Source organism: Protopterus annectens, chromosome 1.part0, assembly GCF_019279795.1.
Source record: "Protopterus annectens isolate FY-2018-M chromosome 1.part0, PAN1.0, whole genome shotgun sequence".
Taxonomy (NCBI): domain Eukaryota; kingdom Metazoa; phylum Chordata; order Ceratodontiformes; family Protopteridae; genus Protopterus; species Protopterus annectens.
In genome coordinates, this window is record NC_056725.1 from 975,195,626 (window position 1) to 975,218,260 (window position 22,635).

Here is a 22,635-nt window from a genome sequence, read left to right on the forward strand (position 1 = left end):
GGAATGTACCTCACAAGACATCTGCAGCAGCTGGAAAGGCCACAGAAGTATCTCACAAAGAGGATTACTGGCCTCAAACAAATGCCCTACACTAACCACCTCAAAAAAACTCCAGCTTTTCTCCATAGCATATCGCGTACTCCAAGGTGATCTCTGCCTAACATAAAGCTATGTCAAACCCAGAGCTGTTGGACATGCTACACCTAAAGAAATCCCAATCCCTCTAAGCTACATGCCTTAGGGACCTAAACCTTGTCACCACAATAAACAGGACATGCTGGGGGGATAAATTCCTGTCCCAGAGACTTCCCATTCTCTGGAATAGGCTACCCATCCATGTCAAGCAAAGTTCTTCATTAGCACTCTTCAAGAAAAATCTTTGAGTGGATGGGAAATAGGAAATACACCCCGGGGATCACTTCTGTGTCTCTGCTCAACAGTGGCACAGGAAAATAACTTTTTTTGGGTGGCGTAAGCCAGGGAACCTTGTTGGGTAGGCTTTACGTAGGCCTTTGGGCCGATAGGTTCATAGGTAGGTACTAGGCTAAGTGCTGATGTAAATTGCAGAAACCCCCCTTTGCCCACACGCTTTTTTTTTTTTTTTTTTTTTTTTAATATTCCTTCAACTATTGAGTGTAGAGAGTTGATTGCAAGCTTCCATTCCTCACTGAAATTTACTTGTGCCCCATATTTCAAGGTATTGCATTTTTTACTTCAACCCCAACCTCCTTAAATTTCCCCAACTAGATATATTTCAAGAGTTTTCACCTCAGACTTTGGTCTCTGCAAAGGAATACCACCCAAGGATCTGGGTCTCATGATATCTGTAATTCTCATGATACCCATGGCAAGACTCCACATGAGATAGATACATTGGTTGCTAAAATCTGTTTGGTACCAGCACCCATTATCTTTTCAAATACCAGTTCTGGTATATGTCAGAAGAGAGGTCACTTGGTGAAGATGGCAAATATCCTAAAGTCCCCCCCCCCCCCCAACAAACCAAACTAGTCAGTCACCACAGGCAATTTGGACTTTGCTTGGGGAGGAGTGTCGGGAAGGACAAAAGTGCAAGGTATCTGTGACATCAAGGACAGACACCAACATGAAAATATAAGAGATGCTTGCCCTAATCAAGGCATTCAGCTCTCTGAATCCTGTTTGCTTCCCTGGAACTCTCAGGTTATTACAAGCAATGTCACAGTTATGTGGTAGATCAACAAACATGGGGGATGAAGATCTTACCCACTATGCAGACTAGCCATGTAAGCTTGAAATATAGCTTTACAATACAGTCTTATTCTGCAGGCATCCTACATCCCATCAGAGCAAAATTATGTGGCACACAAACTAAGCAGGGCAAAGGCAGACCCTTGAAAATGGTAAGTCGACAAGGGGTTCTTCCAATATTTGATTATCTGTAAGGGAGTTCAAGCAGACCTCTGTACCCCTTGTCTTAACAATCAGCTGGCAACATTCTGCTTCAGGACCCCATTGAAAGAAGGCCTGGAAGAGGGATGCCTTTTCTTTCCCTGGACATGATTGTTCCTGTTTGCTTTTCTGCTGTTTTCACTGATATCCGGGGTACTGTTGAAGATTCAGAAAGAATTCCCCAAAGTCATTGTGACACCTCCTTTCTGGCCAAGGCAACAATGTTTTTCCATTCTTTTATAAATAGCCAGGGACAATTACCACAAGCTCCCTCACAAAATGGATCTACTCTCACAAGAACCAGGGGTGTATGATGCAGCCCAACCCCAGTCAACTTCATCTGATTGCCTGGATGATAGAATCTTGTTGTACTGCAGAAGTGATCATTCAAGTATTTGTTGTTATGGTAGGTTTACTTCTACAACTGTAATTTGCTCTTGCACACTTATTTCACTTGTACTATAGCATGTCTAGCTGTTGGATCTTTTTCAAAGAAGGATTTATTTTCATTGTAGTGATTGATTCATGGTCTTTCCACACATGTTAGCACCATCATAATTTTTAGCTTGAAGATATAGACAGTTCAGTATTTTCCTGGTATTTACAGGGGCATTTTCAAGACTACTTTTAGTGACCAGGTGCTGTGAATTTTCTGGAACATGGCTGTGACTGTTCCTATTGATGGTATCTCTAGGTATTAGTTTTGGCTTTTGAATGTCTAAACACATTTGTTACAAAGCTGTACCACTGTCTTTGTTAAATAAAAAAAAAAGTTGAGGGGGAAATGAGCATTTCCTTAGGTCAGACTAAAATTTTCACCTTTAATTTCCACCCATGCCATTTGACTTCCCCTTATTTTATTTTATCTGAAGTCCACTACCAGTCCCCTTAATCATTGTAGTACACCTTTCCTAACTTGCTGTCCTTTTCTCCATATTCCATTAACAGCTGCACATAATGTTCCATTCTGAAGGCTATAATTAATCAGTAGTCTATACATTAAATAGTATACGATTCTTTCAATCTGCTGTCTTCACCAGAAGTCAAGATTCTTACTGACCTTTATCATAGTCCATATGCAGTGTGTTTGACTGAGCTTAAGAGTGGTAGTATTTCCTGAAATGTTTCCTTTCGTAGTCTTTTTTTTTTTTAGATTTGCTTAGTAGCAATTGTCATACCCCCTCAAAATGCTCCACTATGGGACTTCGTCTATGTGCCAGAAGAACTTCCCCGGGCCCCTCTTGAACCAAGCTGCTGCATGTTTTCTTCACTATTAATTTTTGAAGATGCTGTTTTTGAATGCTGTTACCTTGACCAGAAGAATTTCTAAACTACAAGCCATGATGTACATAAAACCTTAACTAGCTTGCACCAAAATAACTCCACTTTCAGCCTGCGTTAAGTTATCAGAAGTTATCTCAACTCCTGCTGTGTAGTCGTTTTCCCCCACCAAAGTCTCAAAATGCTAGAGACTGAATCCTGCATTCCCTGATGCTTATAAACATCTGAGAGACTACATACATAGAGCAAAGTAATTCTACAGATCTGTTAAGCCATTTCTCTTTTGCAAAGGGAGAAGAGAGAAAGCCAGTTAACAAGCTAAGTTATCTAAACAGTTTTCCATTGCATCTTTTGTATTCATATCAAGGCAAACCTACATCAGGTTAGGTTAGAGCACATTCTGAGAGCTACTGCTGCTGTCACATCCATCCTAAGGATACTGCCTAAGCTGTACTAGAAGCAGCTACTTGGTTTCCTCTTCACATTTTCTCCAAACTTTAAGTTGGGTTCAGCCTCTGGTATCTTGCAAGGTGTTAATTCCAAATGTCTGATTAGGACCTCCTATGACTTTGTGCTTTGAGAATCTTTTAAAATGTCAGGACTACAACAATGATTATGATGAATATAATATAGTTGTGTTAAGAATGTAGCATATATTTAGATGTTCATGTAGGTTCAGTGTGGCAGTCTAGGCACCCTCCTGCATTCCCCCTTTTCCTTTCTGCTTTGATTGTTGCTCTCTGGATTCAGGTCGTTCCTTTGTTACCATTTTTACCTTTGCTTTCACTTTACCACCATGCCCTCATTTTTCATTTTGTCTGGCTTCCAACAGGCAAGAAAATTGGTGTTGTCTTGGGTAGACCTGGAGTAGCTTGGAGCTATGCTTTCTGGTTCATGGTGGCTGTGGGGCTGGGGTCTTTCCACTAGTCTTAGTGGGGTCAAGAACGATGTCAAGTATTGACTGATGTATCACATAAGTTGTGTAAAGGGTACAAGAGCATTAAGCAAAGCCCTGGAGGAGAGTAAAGCTTGAAGTCTGACTGTCCATAATCTACCTGCATATACTAATGTCTTTCGGCTTTTCCCGGTTAGGGGTCACCACAGCCGACCTCTTGTCCGCTAATGATTGGCAGTAGATTTTTATGGTGCCGAGTTGCCAGCCCAATGCCCAGCCTTCAAACAAATCACATCCATTCATGCACCCACCTACCTGCATGTCTTTAAACGTCACTCGACTGTGGGGAGGACATACAGACTCCACACAGAAGGCGCTCTAGCTGATAATCGAACCGGAGAACCTCTTGCTGTGAGGTGACAACGATAACCGCTGCACCACTGCGGCCTCGTATAGATATCACAAATGTGAGGACTGCACCAGAGAATATACTTCCACCATCTAAGGTTATGGTAACTTCCTGACATGACTGTACCTTATGTATTTAAGCAATGCAAAAAGTTATTTGGGGGCACTGTAAAGGTTACAACCTTTTTTCACCAGAGATCTCCACTGATTTCACTGATTAATGATGCTCATGCAAGCTGTAAACGTCATAACTTTGAAGTGGTGCTTCTGTTATTCTAGTAGAAAAAGTAATCCTTCAACTTATAAGCTATTGTTTGCTGGTCTGCAGAGCATACTTGTAATGCACTTAATGGTTTGTTTGACTTTTCGGCTTTTCCCGGTTAGTGGTCCCCACAGTGGAACTCCGGTCCGCTAATGATTGGCAGTAGATTTTTATGGTGCCGAGTTGCCAGCCCGACGCCCAACCTTCAGCGAAGGCACACCCATTCACGCATGTCTTTCGGAGGCCACTTGACCGTGGGGGGAGGACATGCAAACTCCACAGAAAAGGCACTCCAGCTGAGAATCGAACAAGGAGAACCTCTTGCTGTGAGGCAACAACGCTAATTGTCAACTAGGGTATTTAGTCCTCCATAAGTAGTTTAATTTCTAGCTTTTCCTGTCCAGGCATTGTTTCTTAAAAAAAAAAAAAAAAAGCTCTGATCCATACCTATTGTCAATATTTAGCACTCAAATGCACCTTTGATCAGTCTGTTACTGAAGCTTATCCATCAGCTTAGAATAATAGGGCTTTTGTTTGGTATGTTTCATATTTGTACTTGACTGTCTAACTGTGAACATAACATAGAGGGAATCTATAGTCTTGTAAAAGAGAGAACAACTGAGAAGTTTTTGGATGCTTAATGTTTGCATGTAGCAGAACACTTTCAGGCTAACCTTTATTAATACTGGTGGTAGAAATTTGTGGTGGAATCCTGGCCTTCTTTTACACCATCATAGTATGCTGCATGTATTTATGTGAATTTTATGTGACTGCTTTTTTGTGCTCGTTGTACTGTGAATATTCCATATCGTTATATATTCTTGCACTTTGGGTATGACCTGTTTTATCTGACTTTATCAGTTCCTTAATTTTCTTGACTAGCATATCTTGAGAAGTCTTGATAATTTGTGTTTCTGCTCATTACTTCAGGATTCAACCTCTCCGGTCATGTCACCACATCAGTCTCCACCAACCTCTCCTCAAGCTTGGAGAAAGCACCACCGCCACTCCAGTGGAGGGAATGCTGAAAAGCCACCAACAGTCACTGGTCCTTCATGGGCTCCTTTTGCAGAATCACAGTTGGGTATGGACTAGATCTTATCAAGTTTACTTTATGATGTTTCCTTAACACAGATTTTTATTCTTTACTGCTTTCATATAGTCTGAACTTAGACTGCAATCAAAAGCCAGACAGAAAGTTCCTGAAATGTGTGCGATTGTGTTAAATGCATTGGTGGTGTGGTTTTCTGCCTCCATTTGCTCCATCTGGCTGACCAAACAATGAAAGAAATGAGAAAGTACCTTTATGGTTGTGTTTAAGTCCAAGAAAAACAGCAGCTTGCAATGCATCTTCCAGTGGCTAAATATCTAGTGTGGAAGGAGTGACTTAAACAAAAAGCTTGTAATATTGAGATAAGTCACCAGTAGCAGAAGCTAATAAAGGATGATTGATGAATCCTGATGACTTCCAAATTCATACATCTTTTGCAATGCTGCTTCCACTCACTTCCATTTACTTGGGCAGGTTTTGGCTACATAGTAGTTTTTGAATTGTTAATATTTGATGCCAGTATACCACTTTTAAAAGAACAACATTGCTTTATCTTTGGATTTTTGTTTTCTTTTCACAGCTAATCAGTTTAGAGTGCTTTGTGGAGTTCAGATAGCATTTGTAGAAGACTATTGAAACGTGTTTTAAAAGCATAAAGAATAGTGTTTGTAAGCTACTTCATTAATGTTTTTGAAAACTTGAAGTTTTTTCAGTTTCTTAGGCTGTACATATTGCTTTATTGGACCATTCAGAATTTTCTGGTCTCTCTCTCTCTCTCTGCTTCTGTAGTATTTTAAAAAGGTCTGTAAAGGTTTAAGGTTGGTAGTTATTGTTTTTTTAAATATCAACATTAACTTTTTCAAACTGTACTTGAGGGAGTTGAGCAGTTTGCGTCTATTTCATGTGTCAGAGTGTTCTAATGGAAACATACAGAAGTGGTGTCTGAGACAGATATTTATTAAAGTTTGAAACGGAGCACTAGAAACTCTAATGTAATTATTGAAATTCTCTCATTACCTGGAAACAACTGAAGCAAAATCATTACATGGAAAGCAAGCACCTAGTGAAGTGATTCTTACAAAAAAAAAAAAAAAAAAAAAAAAGGTTCTGCAGTATTTGCTAGTAAGAGCCCTTTGTTTAATAATTTAAATTTTGTCATGGTAAGTTTGCAAATTTTTAATGAAATTTGTTTTCCTCTAGCCTTTCAGATTTTTAAGTCTAAAAATAAACCCACTTTATGTACAACTTGGCATTATGCTTCAGATAAAGAGGTAAATGATAAATTATTCACATTGAAATTAAATTAATCAGAGCAGGATTTGTGGTTATACTTGAAAAAGGCTAGTGTTTTACTGTAAATAAGATTCTGAAAGTCAAGTTTATTGTAGCTTGAATGAACACAATGAATTATGACACCCTTATGCTGCTTAAATATTTAATCTGATGTCATTTTCATTCATTCCTCAACATTTGTGTTCGCATGTGATTCTGTGATCAGAGTCTGCTGCTTCTTCCACATTGTAGAACACTTGAACTGTCAAGCTCCTTCCTTTACCCATAATTCCCCAGCCACCTAACATACCATCTTGTTTGCCGCCATTGCGATCAGACATAGATTGCAAACTCTCGAGCTTTGGGTACAACTTTCTAACTGTTCTTGTTGGTCAGTAAGTTTAAACTCGCTTATTTCTTTTAATGTTTTCACTGTTATCTTGTGCTAGTTTTTCCTCTGTTTAGCCCTGTGTATGTATGTGTGTTTAAGATATATAATCATCAGCCCCCTTTTTCCTATTTTGTGCGTGGGGTCAGGGAATTGTGTTAACTGTCGCCATTTCTCTCTGTTCAGTGCCACCACACTCCTGCTTTCTTCAACAGTTATGCTCAACTGTCGCATATCTTTCACACAAGCCATCCACCTCTTTGCTGGACGTCCTCATTTCCTCTCACCTTCTTGTTTGTCCCAAATCTTCTTCACTCTATTGTCTTCTGCTTTTCTGCACGTGTCCAAACCACAGTAATCTGTTCTCTTTGATCTTTTCTCCAATTGGAGCCATGGTGGCTTCTGCTCTTACATCCTCATTTCTTCGACTGTGTCTGAGTGCATCCTACTACCCTTCTCAGGTACTTCATTTCCATCACCTCTAGCTTCTTCATCTGCTCTGCCTTTACTGCTCAGGTTTCTGTACCATACACTAGTACTGGTAGCACGACTGTCTTGTACATCTTACTTTTCAGCTTCTTTGGCATTCTTCTCTCATAGACCACACCTGACACTTTATGCCAGTTGGCTGCAGCCCCTCTGATTCTAGCTTTGACCTGTTCATTCAGACTTCGCTTCTCCTCAACCACACCTCACAGATAGTTGAAGCTATTTACCTGTTCTACTATCTTCCCTTCTATCTCACTTTTCAGCTTTTGATTTCTGCAGTTTGCTGCCATTACCACAGTCTTATCCATGCTTGGTTTCATCCCATGTGCCTTCAGTTTTGCATTCCATTGCTCTGTATTTTGCTGGAGTTCTTGTTCAAAGTTTGCCTGTAATGCTATATTATCTGCATACAGCAACTTTGTTGATTTGTCCAGTCCAACCTGTTTGCTAATGTAGTCCATCACCAGTATGAACAGCAGTGGGCTCAGAGCTGAACCCTGGTGTACACCCACTCGGAACCCCTCTTGAGTCATTAGGTCCTTGTACATAGCATTCACTAATTCTACCAGTGTTTTTGGGACTTGGAACCAGCACAGTACTGCCCTGATCAGCTTTCTAGAGCTCTTGTCATATGCTTTCTCCAAGTCTCTGAATAACCAGTTGGACTCTCTCCTCATCTCTAGCTTCTTCTCAACTATGTCTCACTGCAAGCATCGGATCAGTTGTGCTGGATCCTGATCTAAATCCAAACTTCTCATCTCCCATCTTACATTGTATTACTCTGTATATTCATTTATCATTCACCCTCTCCTGAACTGTCATGCAATGTGACAGGAGTTTTAATGCCTCTGTACTGTCTTCAGTTGTGAATATCCCCTTTGTTTTTGAATAATGACACAAGTATGCTTATTCTCCAGTCATCTTGGATACACCTTTCTCTCCTCACTGCTGTGAGTACCCTCAGGAGCCATTTCTCCCCTGCCTCACCCAACATTTTTAACATATCTGCTGTGGCATCATCTGAGCCTGCTGCTTTCCCTGACTTTATTTTCCTTAGTGCTGTTCTTACTCCTTCTAAGGTAAGTTCCCTTCTCTTATCGTAGGCTGTTTCTGGGATAGTGCAGCTTCTGTGGGGTTTTCTTCATTCAGAAGCTGCTGGAAATGCTCCTTCCATCTGCCTTTGATGTCCTGTAGACTGGTGAGCAGGTTGTTACTGGCATCCATTATAAAGGGTGTCTGGCTGTCTTTATCTTTCTGTCTTTGCCTTGCAACCTGATATAGTTTGTTTGTGCCACCTAATGAGTCACTTTCCAGAAGTTGTTAGAGTGTCTGTGATGCCTTATTCTTTCCTGTTGCAGCTGCTTTCTTAGCCAACCAGTATCCCTTCCTAGCCTGGTCTGTCTTTATCTCCCACTTTTTCCTGCACTCCTCTTTTCTTTTGATGACTTCTTGGATTTCTGCATTCCACCATCAGCTTTACTTGTGTACCTTATTTCCATACCTGACACTGCCACATATCTGTTCTGTAGCTCGCACACATGCTGATGTTTTTCGTGTTTCACTGTTGCAGTCATTACATTTGCGTAATCTGCTGGCAGGTTGCCCTCAATTGGCCTGATTAACAAAGTATTGGGTCCTGTGTCGGTTGCTGTCCCTTCTTCCATGACGTCAGGTTGTCAGGGGTATAAAACATGCAGCCGATGTCATTACCTCAGTCTTTCTTGCCGTGCGGTGCCCGAAGCAGAAGCAGTTTGCAAGTGCCGGTTGGCTGACTCCTGAAATTTTTGATTTCGAGTTTCAGAACCGAAGTCTTCAACTTAAAGCCAAGTACCCTACTGGGGAAACTTTTTCTTGCTCCTTACCGATGTCAGTAAAAGTTAATAATTGCATTACTTGTGGAAAGCAAATACCTCACAAAGATTTTCATCTGTACTGTATTCTTTGCCTAGACCCTGACCACGACGTACCTTGCTGTTGGTTTTGTGCTTTATTTAATCAGAGCGCTATCCATCGTCAGTACATTTTTGCCTCTAAATATTTTAGATCTTGGTTTAATTATCCAGAAGTGACGTTGGTTAGCCATCCGACTACCGGAATTTCGAAAAAACGCAAAGATAAAGACAGAGACAGGCCATTGAGGTCCAAAACTGATGACAATGCTTCTCCTAAGCCAGTCGCCAGTACTCAGTGAGGCGCTTTAGCAGCCCCTGATGCCCGCTACGTCTGACTCTCAGGCCTCTACTGAGACCCATTCGGAGTCCGGTATGCCATGAGATACTTCAACTATGGAACCCGCAGATGTCTCTACCTTGGATGGGTCTGGAGCCGCTGTGCAGGCACCAGCTTCTGAGGGCGTATTCAGACCTACAGACTTGCATATCACACCAACTCCATCTTCAATACTGAGGCCTAAATCTCAATCTGTCGAAAAAAAATGACGCACAGGCCACATGTTCAGGCCCCTATGCCTAAAAAACAAATTATCAAAATGGCTGAAGATCTAACTACTCTAATCAGGGGTAGTCAACCCCCCCCCCCTTCAAAAGGCCTAGGCCTGAGCTTGATTGAGTCTTCTGATCAGGATTCTGTTTCTTCTGACTCTTCTAATGACCTGGATTTGTCCATACCTACTTATGAGGATTCTGATGCAGAGGATTCCATTCCCTCTGCTTCCACCCCTGAGGATTTTTCGTTTGGTGAAACTTTACCTACTTTAAGGGAGCATTTCCACTGGGAAAGTCAGGAATTCTCTGACTCAAAAAAGAGGCTTAGGGATTTTCTTCTTTTACCTCAGCATAGGCCTTTGGCTATACCTTCTGTTCTAGACATTGTTGATGTGTTTTCGAAATCCAGTATGGGCCCTGATTCCCTGCCTCCAGCTCCTTGTAAACCTGACTGATACTACAGGGTTCCTGAGTCCCACAAGTTCCTTTTCAAAAATCCTGTTGCAGATCCTGAAACTATTTCTCAAGGGCCTAAAGGCATTAAGGCTTCTACTGCTAAAAATCCTACCCCTTCTGATAGAGACTCCAGGGTGCTGGATAGATGGGGTAAAAAGGTTTATACTTCTGCAACCTTGGCTATCAGGGCTTTAAACTGTCAATTTCATATGTTAAAATGTCAACAGCATATTATTGGACTGCTTAAACAGAAAATGATGTTGATTTCTGATTGTGTGGAAAATAAAGATTTACAGGATTTATTGCATTCTGCTTAAGTTGGAAAACATACTTTGCAATGTGGTTTTGACTCTCTAGAGGCCCCTTGCAGAGCTGCTGTTACTGTGTCTATGCTTAGAAGGTATTCTCTTCCTTATGTTAAAGCAAAATTGTTGGATGCTCATTTAAATCAGGAACGCCTGTTTGGCAATAAGGCTGAAGAAGGTTTAAAAAAGATGGAAGATGAAGCTAACTCTATGCAAACTGTAAAAGATTTCTTACAAGTGCAACCTCCAAGATTTAGTAGACACTGGCTTGCCAAGAATTGGTCCTTTCCAGCTCCTTCCAGATCCTCTCAAGACAAATCCAGACACAGCAAAAGCACCAGGTTTCAGTCCCAGGGGACTCTCAGGCCTAAGCAATGGGGGGCCTCCACTTCCAAATCTGGAAATAACAAGACACCCCCCTATGGTAAACAGTCTCAGTGACTTTCCTTTAAAATTACCAAGCACTTAACTTTTAGCCGCCCCTTTGGGGGGAAGATTGCTTTTCATGCAAAAAAACTGGGAACTCCTAACCCGGGACAAATGGGTTTTAAATATAGTGCCCCAGGCATACAGATTTCATTTCCACACGTTACCAACACCAAATGGGTGGCCAGACCTGCCCCCAAATCAGTGGGCAGAGGCTCAGAAAACAAGTACTTTCCCTCTTAAACATGGGGCTATTCAACTGGTACCAGAAGAGGAAAAGGGACAAGGTTTCTATTCCAGGCTTTTCCTGGTACCCTGAAAAGACAAATCATGGCATCCAATTCTGGACCCGTCTACTCTAAACACCTTTCTGGACATTCCAAAATTCAAGATGCTGACTCTTCACCAGTTACTTCCTATGCTAGGTAAAGATGCCTGGTTGGCAACTCTAGATTTAAAAGAAGCTTACCTGCATGTCCCAATCAGGAAATCTTGCAGAAGATACCTACACTTCAAAGCAGGCTACTTGCATTATCAGTTCTCTGCACTGCCCTTTGGATTGTCTACTGTGCCCAAGGTCTTCACAAAGTGCCTGGCTCTAGTAATTGCATTTTGCAGGCAAAAATCTCCAAAGCACGATAACGCCACCAGAAATACACAAAACAAATGGAAGGCAGTAATCACAGTTTCAGTTTTGCCATTAATAGACCAGGTTACATCCTCCAATAGGGGAGGTAATTTTAAGGCAATTTTAAGTAAAAAAGAAAGTACCTGGCAAGTGCTGACAGACGCAACTAATGAACCGGGTATTAATGAATTTATTTCTATAAAGCCCTTCCTTATGATGCTCTGATATTTATAAGTATTGAATTAGTTTTATAACAGTTTTATATATATTATTTTCATTTGACAAAATAGTAAGGCTTTTGTAGATGGAACATTCAACTATTTAATGATTTATTCTTTCATTTACATGTATTTATTTTTTTTAAATAAAACATTTTTAATATTTTATTAATATTGATAATTCATTATTTTATTAAAGTTTAATGTACATAATAGGTTGAAAGTACGAACATGCTAATGTATCTAATATGGTTTAGTACAATTTAGTAAATGTTAGCACTGTCACTTTAAAAGTTTGTAATTTCATTGGTGCCAAAAAGATTTTAAAAGGACTGTTTTGTGTGTTATCAGTAGTTCTGATGAAGTCTGTGTTTAGCGGATGAACGCGCTTAACTGTTACTTTAACTGTTACTATAGTGTGTTTAGTGAATGCTGTTGTGCTGCTTCGTTGGTGAATAAACATCGTTGTAGACAATTTAACTCTTGTGCCTTATTCGAGTTAGTGCCAGCAAGCATATCCGTTATAGCAGTGACGGAGTGTTTCTGTTTGTTTTGTGGATTTCTGATTTTGCAGGCAAAGAAAAATTCAAATATGTCCATACCTGGACGATTGTCTAATTCAGGCAGAAAACAAGGACATTCTTCTAAAGCATCTGGTGTTTGTAAAAAGGGTTCTGACTTGTCTAGGGTACACCATAAACGAAAAGAAATCACAACTGGTACTCTCGCAAAAAATTACATCCCTGGGTGCAAGCTTAAATGCAACTGCCCAGATGACTTACCTTATGCCAGAAAAGCAAATTCAATTGGTGACTTACTTCAAACAGGTGGCCACAAAAACCATGCTATCTGCAAGAAAAATTCTGCAAGCCTTGGGGTTCATGACCTTCTGCATTCTTCTAATTCCATATGCAAGACTGCATATGAGGAAATTTCAGTGGTACTTAAAAAGCTTATGGAGTCAGCATTGTCACAGCCTGGAAACAATGATTTATATCATACCTTGCCTGCAACTAGAGTTCCTATGGTGGACAGAGGCCTGCCACCAAAACAAGAGACTGACATTCACTCCACCCCTTACCACCCAAACCCTAACTACAGACGCATCAGACTATGCTTGGGGGGGGCTCATCTGGCAGGGAGATGCATTCAGGGCAAATGGAGCCCAAGTCAAATGCACCTTCATATCAATCAGAAAGAGATGCTACCTTTACAGAATGCACTGACAGCCTTCAAGGACTACCTTCATCCAGGACAATTAATGATAAAGACAGACAACACCACAGTTATGTGGTACATAATCAAGCAGGGGGGTACACATTCCTACCCCCTTTGCAGACTAGCCATGGCATTGTGGAACATGGCCTTGACCTACCAAATACAACTACAAGCTCATCCCCTTCGGCAAAAACAAAGTGCCCACAAATTACCACATAGATGGTAATCCATTAAGTACGGAAGAAGTAATTAGGGACCCAAGTTGATAGCAATCTTTCATTCAACAACCACGTGGCCAAAGTGGTTAGAAAATCATTTTATATAGCCCACCTAATCATGAAGGGATTCACATTTAGATCAGGGGAGGTCATCGTGCCTCTTTACTCATCTCTCATCAGGTCCATAATTGAGTACAATGCCCCTTTTGGGATGTACCTTACCAGACACCTGCAGCAACTGGAAAGACCCCAAAAGTACCTCACCAAGAGGATCAAAGGGCTCAAACAGATGCCATATGCTGCCCGGTTAAAGAAATTCCAGCTCCACTCAGTGGCATACCGCCTGCTCAGAGGCGATCTGTGCCTGATGTATAAAGCCATGTCCAATCCGGAATTAATGGACATGCTGCACCTCAGAAAATCCAAATCCCATCGAGCTACGCACTCGAGAGACTTGAACCTCAGCACTGAAATAAATAGGACATGCTGGAGGGACAGATTCATAACCCAGAGGCTCCCTTCACTCTGGAATAAAATCCCAGTCCAGGTTAGGCAGAGTCCCTCATTGACTCTCTTCAAGAGGAAACTTGATGAGTGGATGGGAGATCGTAGATTTACTCCAGGTATCACTTCTGTGTCACTGTTAGACAGATGCACAGTATACTAACCTCGAAAAAGGACATAGCAAAATTAATTTTAAAATGGGTGGCGAAAACCAAACAAACTCTGGCTAGGCTTGTAAATGCCCTAGGGCAGATAGCCTAGTATGAACCTATGAATTCCTGCCAGGAAAGCTGAATACTGTGGCAGAAGAACTAAGCAGAAATCTTATAGACCCACATGAATGGAAACTGGAACCACGAATTTTCAACATGTTGACACGCAAATGGGGGAGTCCAGACATAGATCTTTTTGCCTCACCCCAGAACTCAGTTGGGCAAATTCTGCACAATAATTCATCACAAAAGCGTGGAAAGCGGATGCTCTATCATTCAGCTGGAAAAACCTATCAGTTTATGCTTTTCCCCCTCTGCTCGCCTCTGCTTGTACTAAATGTCAGACAGGACAAACCAGAAAGTATTCTTATTGCTCCAGACTGGCCTCGCCAACACTGGTACCCACTCCTGTGCAATGTGTCACACCTTCCTCTGTGGCACCTGCCTCAGACACCTTACCTACTGTCTCAGCAGAACAACCAAATTCTGCACACTCCGCTCCAAACTTTGAAATTTGCAGCGTGGCTAATCATCTAAATTCACCCTTGGCATCTCTCAGCAAACCTGTGATGGATGTAATTTTGGAGGCGAGAAGACTTGTACTAGAAAATCTTATGATGCCAAATAGAAAAGATTCTGTGCCTGGAACCAATCACAAGGAATAAGCACAGCAATGCCCAGTATTCCTCAGATTTTACAATACTTAACTGAGATGCTTCACAAAGGCCTATCTTTTTCTTCCATAAAAATCCATGCCTCTGCCATTTCAGCTCATTACAACACAGATCCTCCCCTCTTCTCTCATCCTCTGCTAAAGCAATACCTCAGAGGGGCCAACAACTTAAGACCTCCCAAGAGAGCTCCAACCCCTGTATGGAACCTCAATTTTGTATTGGAAAAACTCACTCTCCCTCCTTTTGAGCCAGCTGCTACTGCAGACCTAAAACTTCTCTCCTGGAAAACAGCTTTCCTTTTAGCAGTCACTTCAGCTAGAAGGACTTCTGAATTACAGGCTCTTATGGCAGTGGAGCCTTTCATTATTTTTCATGCTGACAGGGTTTCTCTCGGGACCACTCCATCTTTCATGCCTAAGGGTGGTATCCAGTGTGGCTCTTAATTAGACCATCTGCCAACTTTCTTTCCCAATCCACAGAACAAGGGTGAGCGGATTCTGCATTCATTGGATGTACACAGACAACTTAGATTTTACTTAAACAGGACAAAATCTCTATGAAAATCTGAACTACTGGTGGCATTTGCTGCAGGGGCTGAGGGAAAGGCTACTTCAAAGCAGACTATTTCCAAATGGATAAGCCATTGTATTCATTTCTGCTATATGCACCATGGTAAAACTATTCCCCAAGGGATCAGATCTCATTCCACCAGGGCTGCATCTACTTCTGCAGCCTTTCTCAGAGGTGTTCCTACCAGAGACATTCTAGAAGCTGATACCTGGCGCTCAGTTCATACATTCACCAAACATTACCATTTACCTTTCTTCTCCAAATCCAGAGCTGGCTTTGCCACTGCTGTCCTGCAGGGCCTTGTAGCTGGTCCTAATGCTGTACAAGTCCATCCTCCCAACCATAGCTTTGGGATTCTACCCAAATGTAATGACTGCAACAGTGAAACACGAAGAACATAGTACAGTTGTGTACACTTACATAAATGTAGATGTTCGAGTGTATTCACTGTTACAGTTCTGGATGTTCTTCGTGTTTCACTGTTGCAGTCATTACATTTGGGTAATCTGCTGGTATGTTGCCCTCATTCGGCCTCATTAACAAAGTCTTGGGTCCTGTCCCTTCTTCCATGACGTCAGGTCGTCAGGGGTATAAAACATGCAGCTGATGCCATTACATCAGTCTTTCTTGACATGCAGTGCCCGAAGCAGAAGCAGTTCACAAGTGCCGGTCGGCCGACTCCTGAAATTTTCGTTTTCGAGTATCAGAACCAAAGTCTTAAACTAAAAGCTAAGTACCCCGTTAGGGAAGCTTTTTCTTGCTTCTTACCGATGTCAGTGAAAGAAAATAATTGCATTACTTGTGGGAAGCAAATACCTCATAAGGATTTTCATTTGTACTGTATTCCTTGCATAGGCCCTGATCACAATGTGCCTTGCTGTCGGTTTTGTGCTAAATTTAATCAATGTACTATTAAACGTCGGTATATTTTTGCTTCTAAATATTTTGGTTCAAGATTTAATTATCCAGAAATGTTGGTTAGCAGTCCGACTACCGGAATACCTAAGAAACGCAAAGAAAAAGACAGAGACAGACCGTCGAGGTCCAAAACCGATGAGGCTTCTCCTAAGCCAGTCGCTGGTTCACCAGTACTCAGTGAGGCGCTTTCGCAGCCCCTGATACCCGCTACTTTTGATTTGCAGGCCTCTACTGAGACTCATTCAGAGTCCGGTATGCCACGAGATACTTAAAGTATTGAACCCGCGGATGTCTCTACCTTAGATGGGTCCGGAGCCGCTGAGCAGGCACCAGCTTCTGAGGGTGTTTTCAGGCCTAAAGATTTGTATATTAAACCAACGACATCTTCAAAACCAAGGCCAAAATCAACTTCTATGTCTAAAAAAACCGATGCTTGGACCACATGTACAGGCCCCAGTGCCTAAAACAAATTATCAAAATGGCTGAAGATTTAATTACCTTGATCAGGGGTACCCATCCCCCTCCTGCTAAGAGGCGTAGGCAAGGCACTGATTATGAATCTTCAGATCCGGTATCTATTTCTTCTGATCAGGAATTATCTATACCCACTTATGAGGACTGTGATGCAGAAGACTCCATCCCTTCGGCTCCTCCCCCTGAGGATTTCTTTTTGGAGAAACTTTGCATACCTTAAGGGAACATTTTCACTGGGAGAGTCAGGATTTCTCTGAATCTAAAAAGTGACTTGGGGATTTTCTTCTTCTTCCTCAGCATAGGCCTTTGGCTATACCTCCTGTTCTAGACATTGTTTTCTCAGAATCCAGTATGACTCCTGATTCCCTGCCTCCAGCTCCTAGTAAGCCAGACAGATACTACAGGGTTTCTGACTCCCACAAATTTTTTCAAAAATCCTACTGCTGACCCTGAAACCATTTCTCAGGATCCCAAGGGCATTAAGGCCTCTACTGCTAAAAATCCTACCCCTTCTGATAGAGATTCCAAGGCGCTGGATAGGTGTGGTAAGAAGGTTTACACGTCTGCAACCTTGGCAATCAGGGCTTTAAACTGTCAATTTCATATGCTTAAATATCAACAGCATGTCATGGGGTTACTTAAACAGAAAATTATGTTGATTTTTGACTGTGTGAAAAAGAGTTGCAGGATTTATTGCATTCAGCTGAACAAGTTGGAAAACATACTTTGCAATATGGTTTTGATTCCTTGGAGGCCTCTTGCAGGGCTGTTGCAACTGGATCTGTGATACGACGGGCATACTTGGCTCAAGGAGCAAAGTCTGCCTGACCATGTTAAAGCAAAATTGTTGGATGCTCCTTTACAACAGGGCAGTTTATTTGGTAATAAGGTTGAAGAAGTTTTGGAAAAGATGGAAGATAAAGCTAAATCTATGCAAAACTGTGAGATTTCTTACAAGTGCAGCCACCCAGGTTTAGTGGACATTGGCCAACTAAGAACTGGTCCTTTCCAGTATCCACTAGAGCCACCTAGGTCAAACCCAAACATTCCAAAGGCTCCAGGTTTCAGTCGCAAGATACTTTTAGAACAAAGCAGTGGGGTGCCTCCACCTCCAAATCTGGAAGCAACAAGGCACCTTCCTATGGTAAACAGTCTCAATGACTTTCCTCTGCAATCACCAAGCACTTATCTTTTGGCCGCCCCTTTGGGGGAAAACTGGCACTTCATGCACGAAACTGGCAACTGATTACCCAGGACAAATGGGTTTTAAATATAGTGTCTGTGTCCCATGGATACAGATTTCATTTCCACACGTTGCCAATCCCAAGCGGATGGCCAGATATGCCTCCAAATCAGTGGGCAGAGGCCCAGAAACAAGTTATGTCCCTCATGAATATGGGGGCTATTCAACCAGTACCAGAAAAGGAAAAGGGACAAGGTTTCTAGTCAAGACTTTTTTTCTTACCCAGAAAAGACAAATCACGGAGTTCAATACTGGACTTATCCATTCTAAATACATTTCTGGACATTACAAAATTCAAGATGCTGACTCTTCAACAGTTACTACCTATGCTAGGCAGGGGACGCCTGGTTGATAACTCTAGACTTAAAAGAGGCTTACTTGCATATCCCAATCAGGGAATCTTGCAGAAGATACCTCTGCTTCAAAGCAGGCTACTTGCATTACCAGTTCTCTACACTACCCTTTGGCTTATCTACTGTGCCCAAGGTCTTCATAAAGTGCCTGGCACCAGTAATTGCATTTTGCAGGCAAAGAAATATTCAAATTTATCCATACCTGGACAATTGTCTAATTCAGGCAGAAAACAAGGACACTCTTCTAAAACATCTAGCATTTGTAAAAAGGGTTCTAACTTGTCTAGGATACACCGTAAACGAAAAGAAATCACAAATGGTACTCTCTCAAAAAAATTACATTCCTGGGTGCAAGCTTGAATACAACTGTTCAGATGACTTATCTTATGCCAGAAAAACAAATTCAATTGATGACTTCAAACAGGTGGCCACAAAAACCCAGCTATCTGCAAGGCAAATTCTGCAGGCCTTGGGGTTCATGACCTCCTGCATTCTTCTAATTCCATGTGCAAGACTGCATATGAGGAAACTTCAATGGTACCTAAAAAGCTTATGGAGTGAACATTGTCACATCCTGGAAACAATGATTCCTATCATACCTTGCCTGCAACCTTGTTCCCTATGGTGGGCAGAGGCCTGCCACCAAAACAAGGGACTGTCATTCATTCCACTCCCTGCCGCCCAAACCCTGTCTGCAGATGCATCAGACTATGCTTGGGGGAGGGGGGGGGGCGCGCATCTGGCAGGGAGATGCATTCAAGGCAAATGGAGCCCAAATCAAATGCACCTATATATCAGTCAGAAAGAGATGCTAGCTGTACAGAATGCTCTGACAGCCTTCAAGGACTACTTTCATCCAGGACAGCTACTGACAGACAAGACAACACAACAGTAATGTGGTACATAAACAAGCAAGGAGGTACACATTCCTTCCCCCTTTGCAGACTAACCATGGCATTGTGGAACACAGCCTTGACTTACCAAATACATCTATAAGCTCAATTCCTGCTAGGAAAGCAAAATACTCTGGCAGACAAACTAAGCAGAAATATTATGGACCCACACGAATGGAAACTGGAACCACAAATTTTCAACATGTTGACACGCAAATGGGGGAGCCCAGACATAGATCTGTTTGCCTCACCCCAAAACTATCAATTGGACAAATTCTTCACAAGAATTCATCACAAAAAAGCTTGGAAAGTGGATGCTGTATCCTTCAGTCTATGCCTTTCCCCCTTTGCCTCTGCTCACCAAAGTCCTACTAAAAGTCAGACAGGACAAACCAAAAATAATTCTGATTGCTCCAGACTGGCCTTGCCACCACTGGTACCCACTCCTGCGCATTTTGTCGCACCTTCCACCGTGGTACCTGCTTCAGACACCTTACCTACTGTCTCAGCAAAACTATCAAATTCTGCACACTCCGCTCCAAACTTTGAATCTTGCAGCATGGCTAATCAACTAATTTCACCCTTTACATCTCTCAGCAAACATGTGATGGATGTCATTTTGGAGGCTAGAAGGCCTAGTACTAGAAAGTCTTATGCTGACAAATGGAAAAGATTCTGTGCCTGGAACCAAGCACAAGGAATAAGCACAGCAATGCCCAATATTCCTCAGATTCTGCAATACTTAACTGAGATGCTCCATTAGGGCCTATCTTTTTCTTCCATAAAAATCCATGCCTCTGCCATTTCAGCTCATTACAACACAGAGCCTCCCTTCTTTTCCCATCCTCTGCTAAAGCAGTATCTCAATGGGGCCAAAAATTTAAGACCTCCCAGGAGAGCACCAACTCCTGCATGGGACCTCAATTTTGTTTTGGAAAAGCTCACTCTACCTCCTTTTGAGCCAGCTGCTCCTGCGGACCTAAAATTCTTCTCTTGGAAAACAGCTTTTCTTTTAGCAGTCACTTCAGCTAGAAGGATTTCAGAACTACAGGCTCTTATGGCAATGGAGCCTTTCATTATTTTTCATCCGGACAGGGTGGCTCTCAGGACCAATCCATCCTTTATGCCCAAGCTGGTAGCTAGTGTGACCCTTAATCAGACCATTCATCTGCCAACTTTCTTCCCAAATCCACAGAACAAGGGTGAGCGGATTCTGCATTCGTTGGATGTACACAGGCAACTAAGATTCTTCTTAAACAGGACAAAATCTCTAAGAAAATCTGAACAACTATAGCTGGCATTTGCTGCAGGGACAGAGGGAAAGGCTATTTCAAAGCAGTCTATTTCTAAATGGATAAGCCATTGTATTCATTTCTGCTATATGCACCATGGTAAACTTGTCCCCAAGGGGATCAGATCTCATTCCACCAGGGCTGCATCTACTTTTGCAGCCTTTCTCAGAGGGGTTCCTACCAGAGTCATTCTAGAAACTGCTACCTGGAGCTCAGTCCATACGTTCACCAAACATTACCATTTACCTCTCTTTTCTAAATCCAGAGCAGGCTTTGCCACTGCTGTCCTGCAGGGCCTTATAGTCACTCCTAATACTGTATAAATCCGTCCTCCCAACCATAGCTTTGGGATTCTGTCCAAATGTAATTACTGCACCAGTGAAACACAAAGAACATAGTACAGTTGTGTACACTTGCCATAAATGTAGATGTTCGAGTGTATTCACTGTTGCAGTCCTGGTTTCCCTCCCTCCAGCCCCCTGTTTTTTCTCTAACTATACCTCTCATTTTTGTTATCTTTAAAAGCCTTTTTGGTGTATTTGCTTTTGTTTGAAGGTATATATTTTGTGTTTTATATTATATACTTGTGTGTGTGTCTGTGTGTGTGTGTGTGTGTGTGTGTGTGTATGTATATATATATATATATATATATATATATATATATATATATATATATATATATAATATTTTGCTCCCCATTTGGGGGGCACCTGACATCTGGGGCAAGAAAAACTGATGTAATGGCATCGGCTGCATGTTTTATACCCCTGACGTCATGGAAGAAGGGACAGCAACCGATGCAGGATCCAAGACTTTGTTAATCAGGCCGACTGAGGGCAACCTGCCAGCAGATTACCCAAATGTAATGACTGCAACAGTGAATACACTCTTAACATCTACATTTATGGTAAGTGTACACAACTGTACTTTCCTCTGGATGCAAATTCAAATGTGGTTTGGTGCCAAAAGTATAGATCCAGAGACCCTCCATAGAGCCACACCATTTATCATAGCTCCTCCTCCAGTTCATGCTTCAGTTTTGCAGCAATTGAATCTGAAATCTTTGGCGTTTTCTTCCTGTAGTCCAAAGATATTAGCTATCCATATTGGATATACAGAGGTTATGTTGTACCATTTTCCCAGTACCCTCCAACAGTTCAGAAGAAAATCCCCGATGTTCCACTTAGATGGAAGCAGCTTCTATAGAGATAAATTTGCTGCTAGAAAAGTCATCCATGAGGTCCCCCAAACCAGAGAGAGTCCGGAACTTTTTCATGATTCTTTTTAGTGCCAAAAAGAACAGGGGACTTCACACCAGTTTTGCGTCTCAACAAACTAAATCAATTGGTTCAGTATACAAAGTTCCAGCTGGTCACACACCAGTCCATTCTGCTATTTCTGCACAGGACAACTGGATGTGCTGGATAGACTTGCAGGATGCGTACGATCATATCAAAATGAACAGGCAATCCAGAAAATATGTTTGCTTCCGGCTGGGCTACAGTCATTTCCAATTCAGAGCACTGCCTTTTGGTCTCATCACAGTCTTCATGGTGTTCACCAAGTGCCCACCAGTTGTAACAGCTTACCTGAGACTGCTGGGATTCCATGTCTTTCCATATCTGGATGAGTGGCTCCTGACTGCTCCAACCAGGTATCAAGTAGTTCAAGTAGGGGACTACTTTCTCCATCTGTACTGTCATCTGGGGATATCTGTCATATACAATAAATCTCAACTCAATCCAACTCAAACTTTGGAATTCATCGGTGCCCATTTCAGTATGGTCTCTGATTCAAATCATTCAATTCCAGGTCAGAAAGATGATTCAGAATTCTTCTTTTCTAGTGAGTCTGATACTCCAAGCCTTGTGATCCATGTCAGTGGCAATCACTCTTGTACCGCTGGCCAGGCTCCATATGAAAATCATCTAATGGACACTTGCAACTCAGGGGGGGGGTCTATTCTCAAACACGCATTAACCAGGCCAATCAAGATAACCGAAGCTTGCAAAAATTACCTTCTTTGGTGGATTCATTCCAGTCAAGTACAAGTTCTCCCTCACCCCAAGGCAATGGTAACTATGGATGCTTCTCATATTGGGTGGGGGAGCA

At 41.9% G+C, this 22,635-nt stretch overlaps 1 protein-coding gene across 1 annotated transcript in view; it reads left to right on the forward strand.

Annotated features, from left to right (window-relative positions):
* The window catches only part of REPS1 (RALBP1 associated Eps domain containing 1), a 1,538,969-nt gene that overhangs the window by 473,122 nt on the left and 1,043,212 nt on the right, over positions 1 to 22,635 (forward strand). The window contains exon 4 of the mRNA XM_044068024.1: positions 5,208 to 5,361. Within this exon, the coding sequence (XP_043923959.1) occupies positions 5,208 to 5,361 (154 nt within the window). The remainder of the gene's footprint in view (positions 1 to 5,207; positions 5,362 to 22,635) is intronic.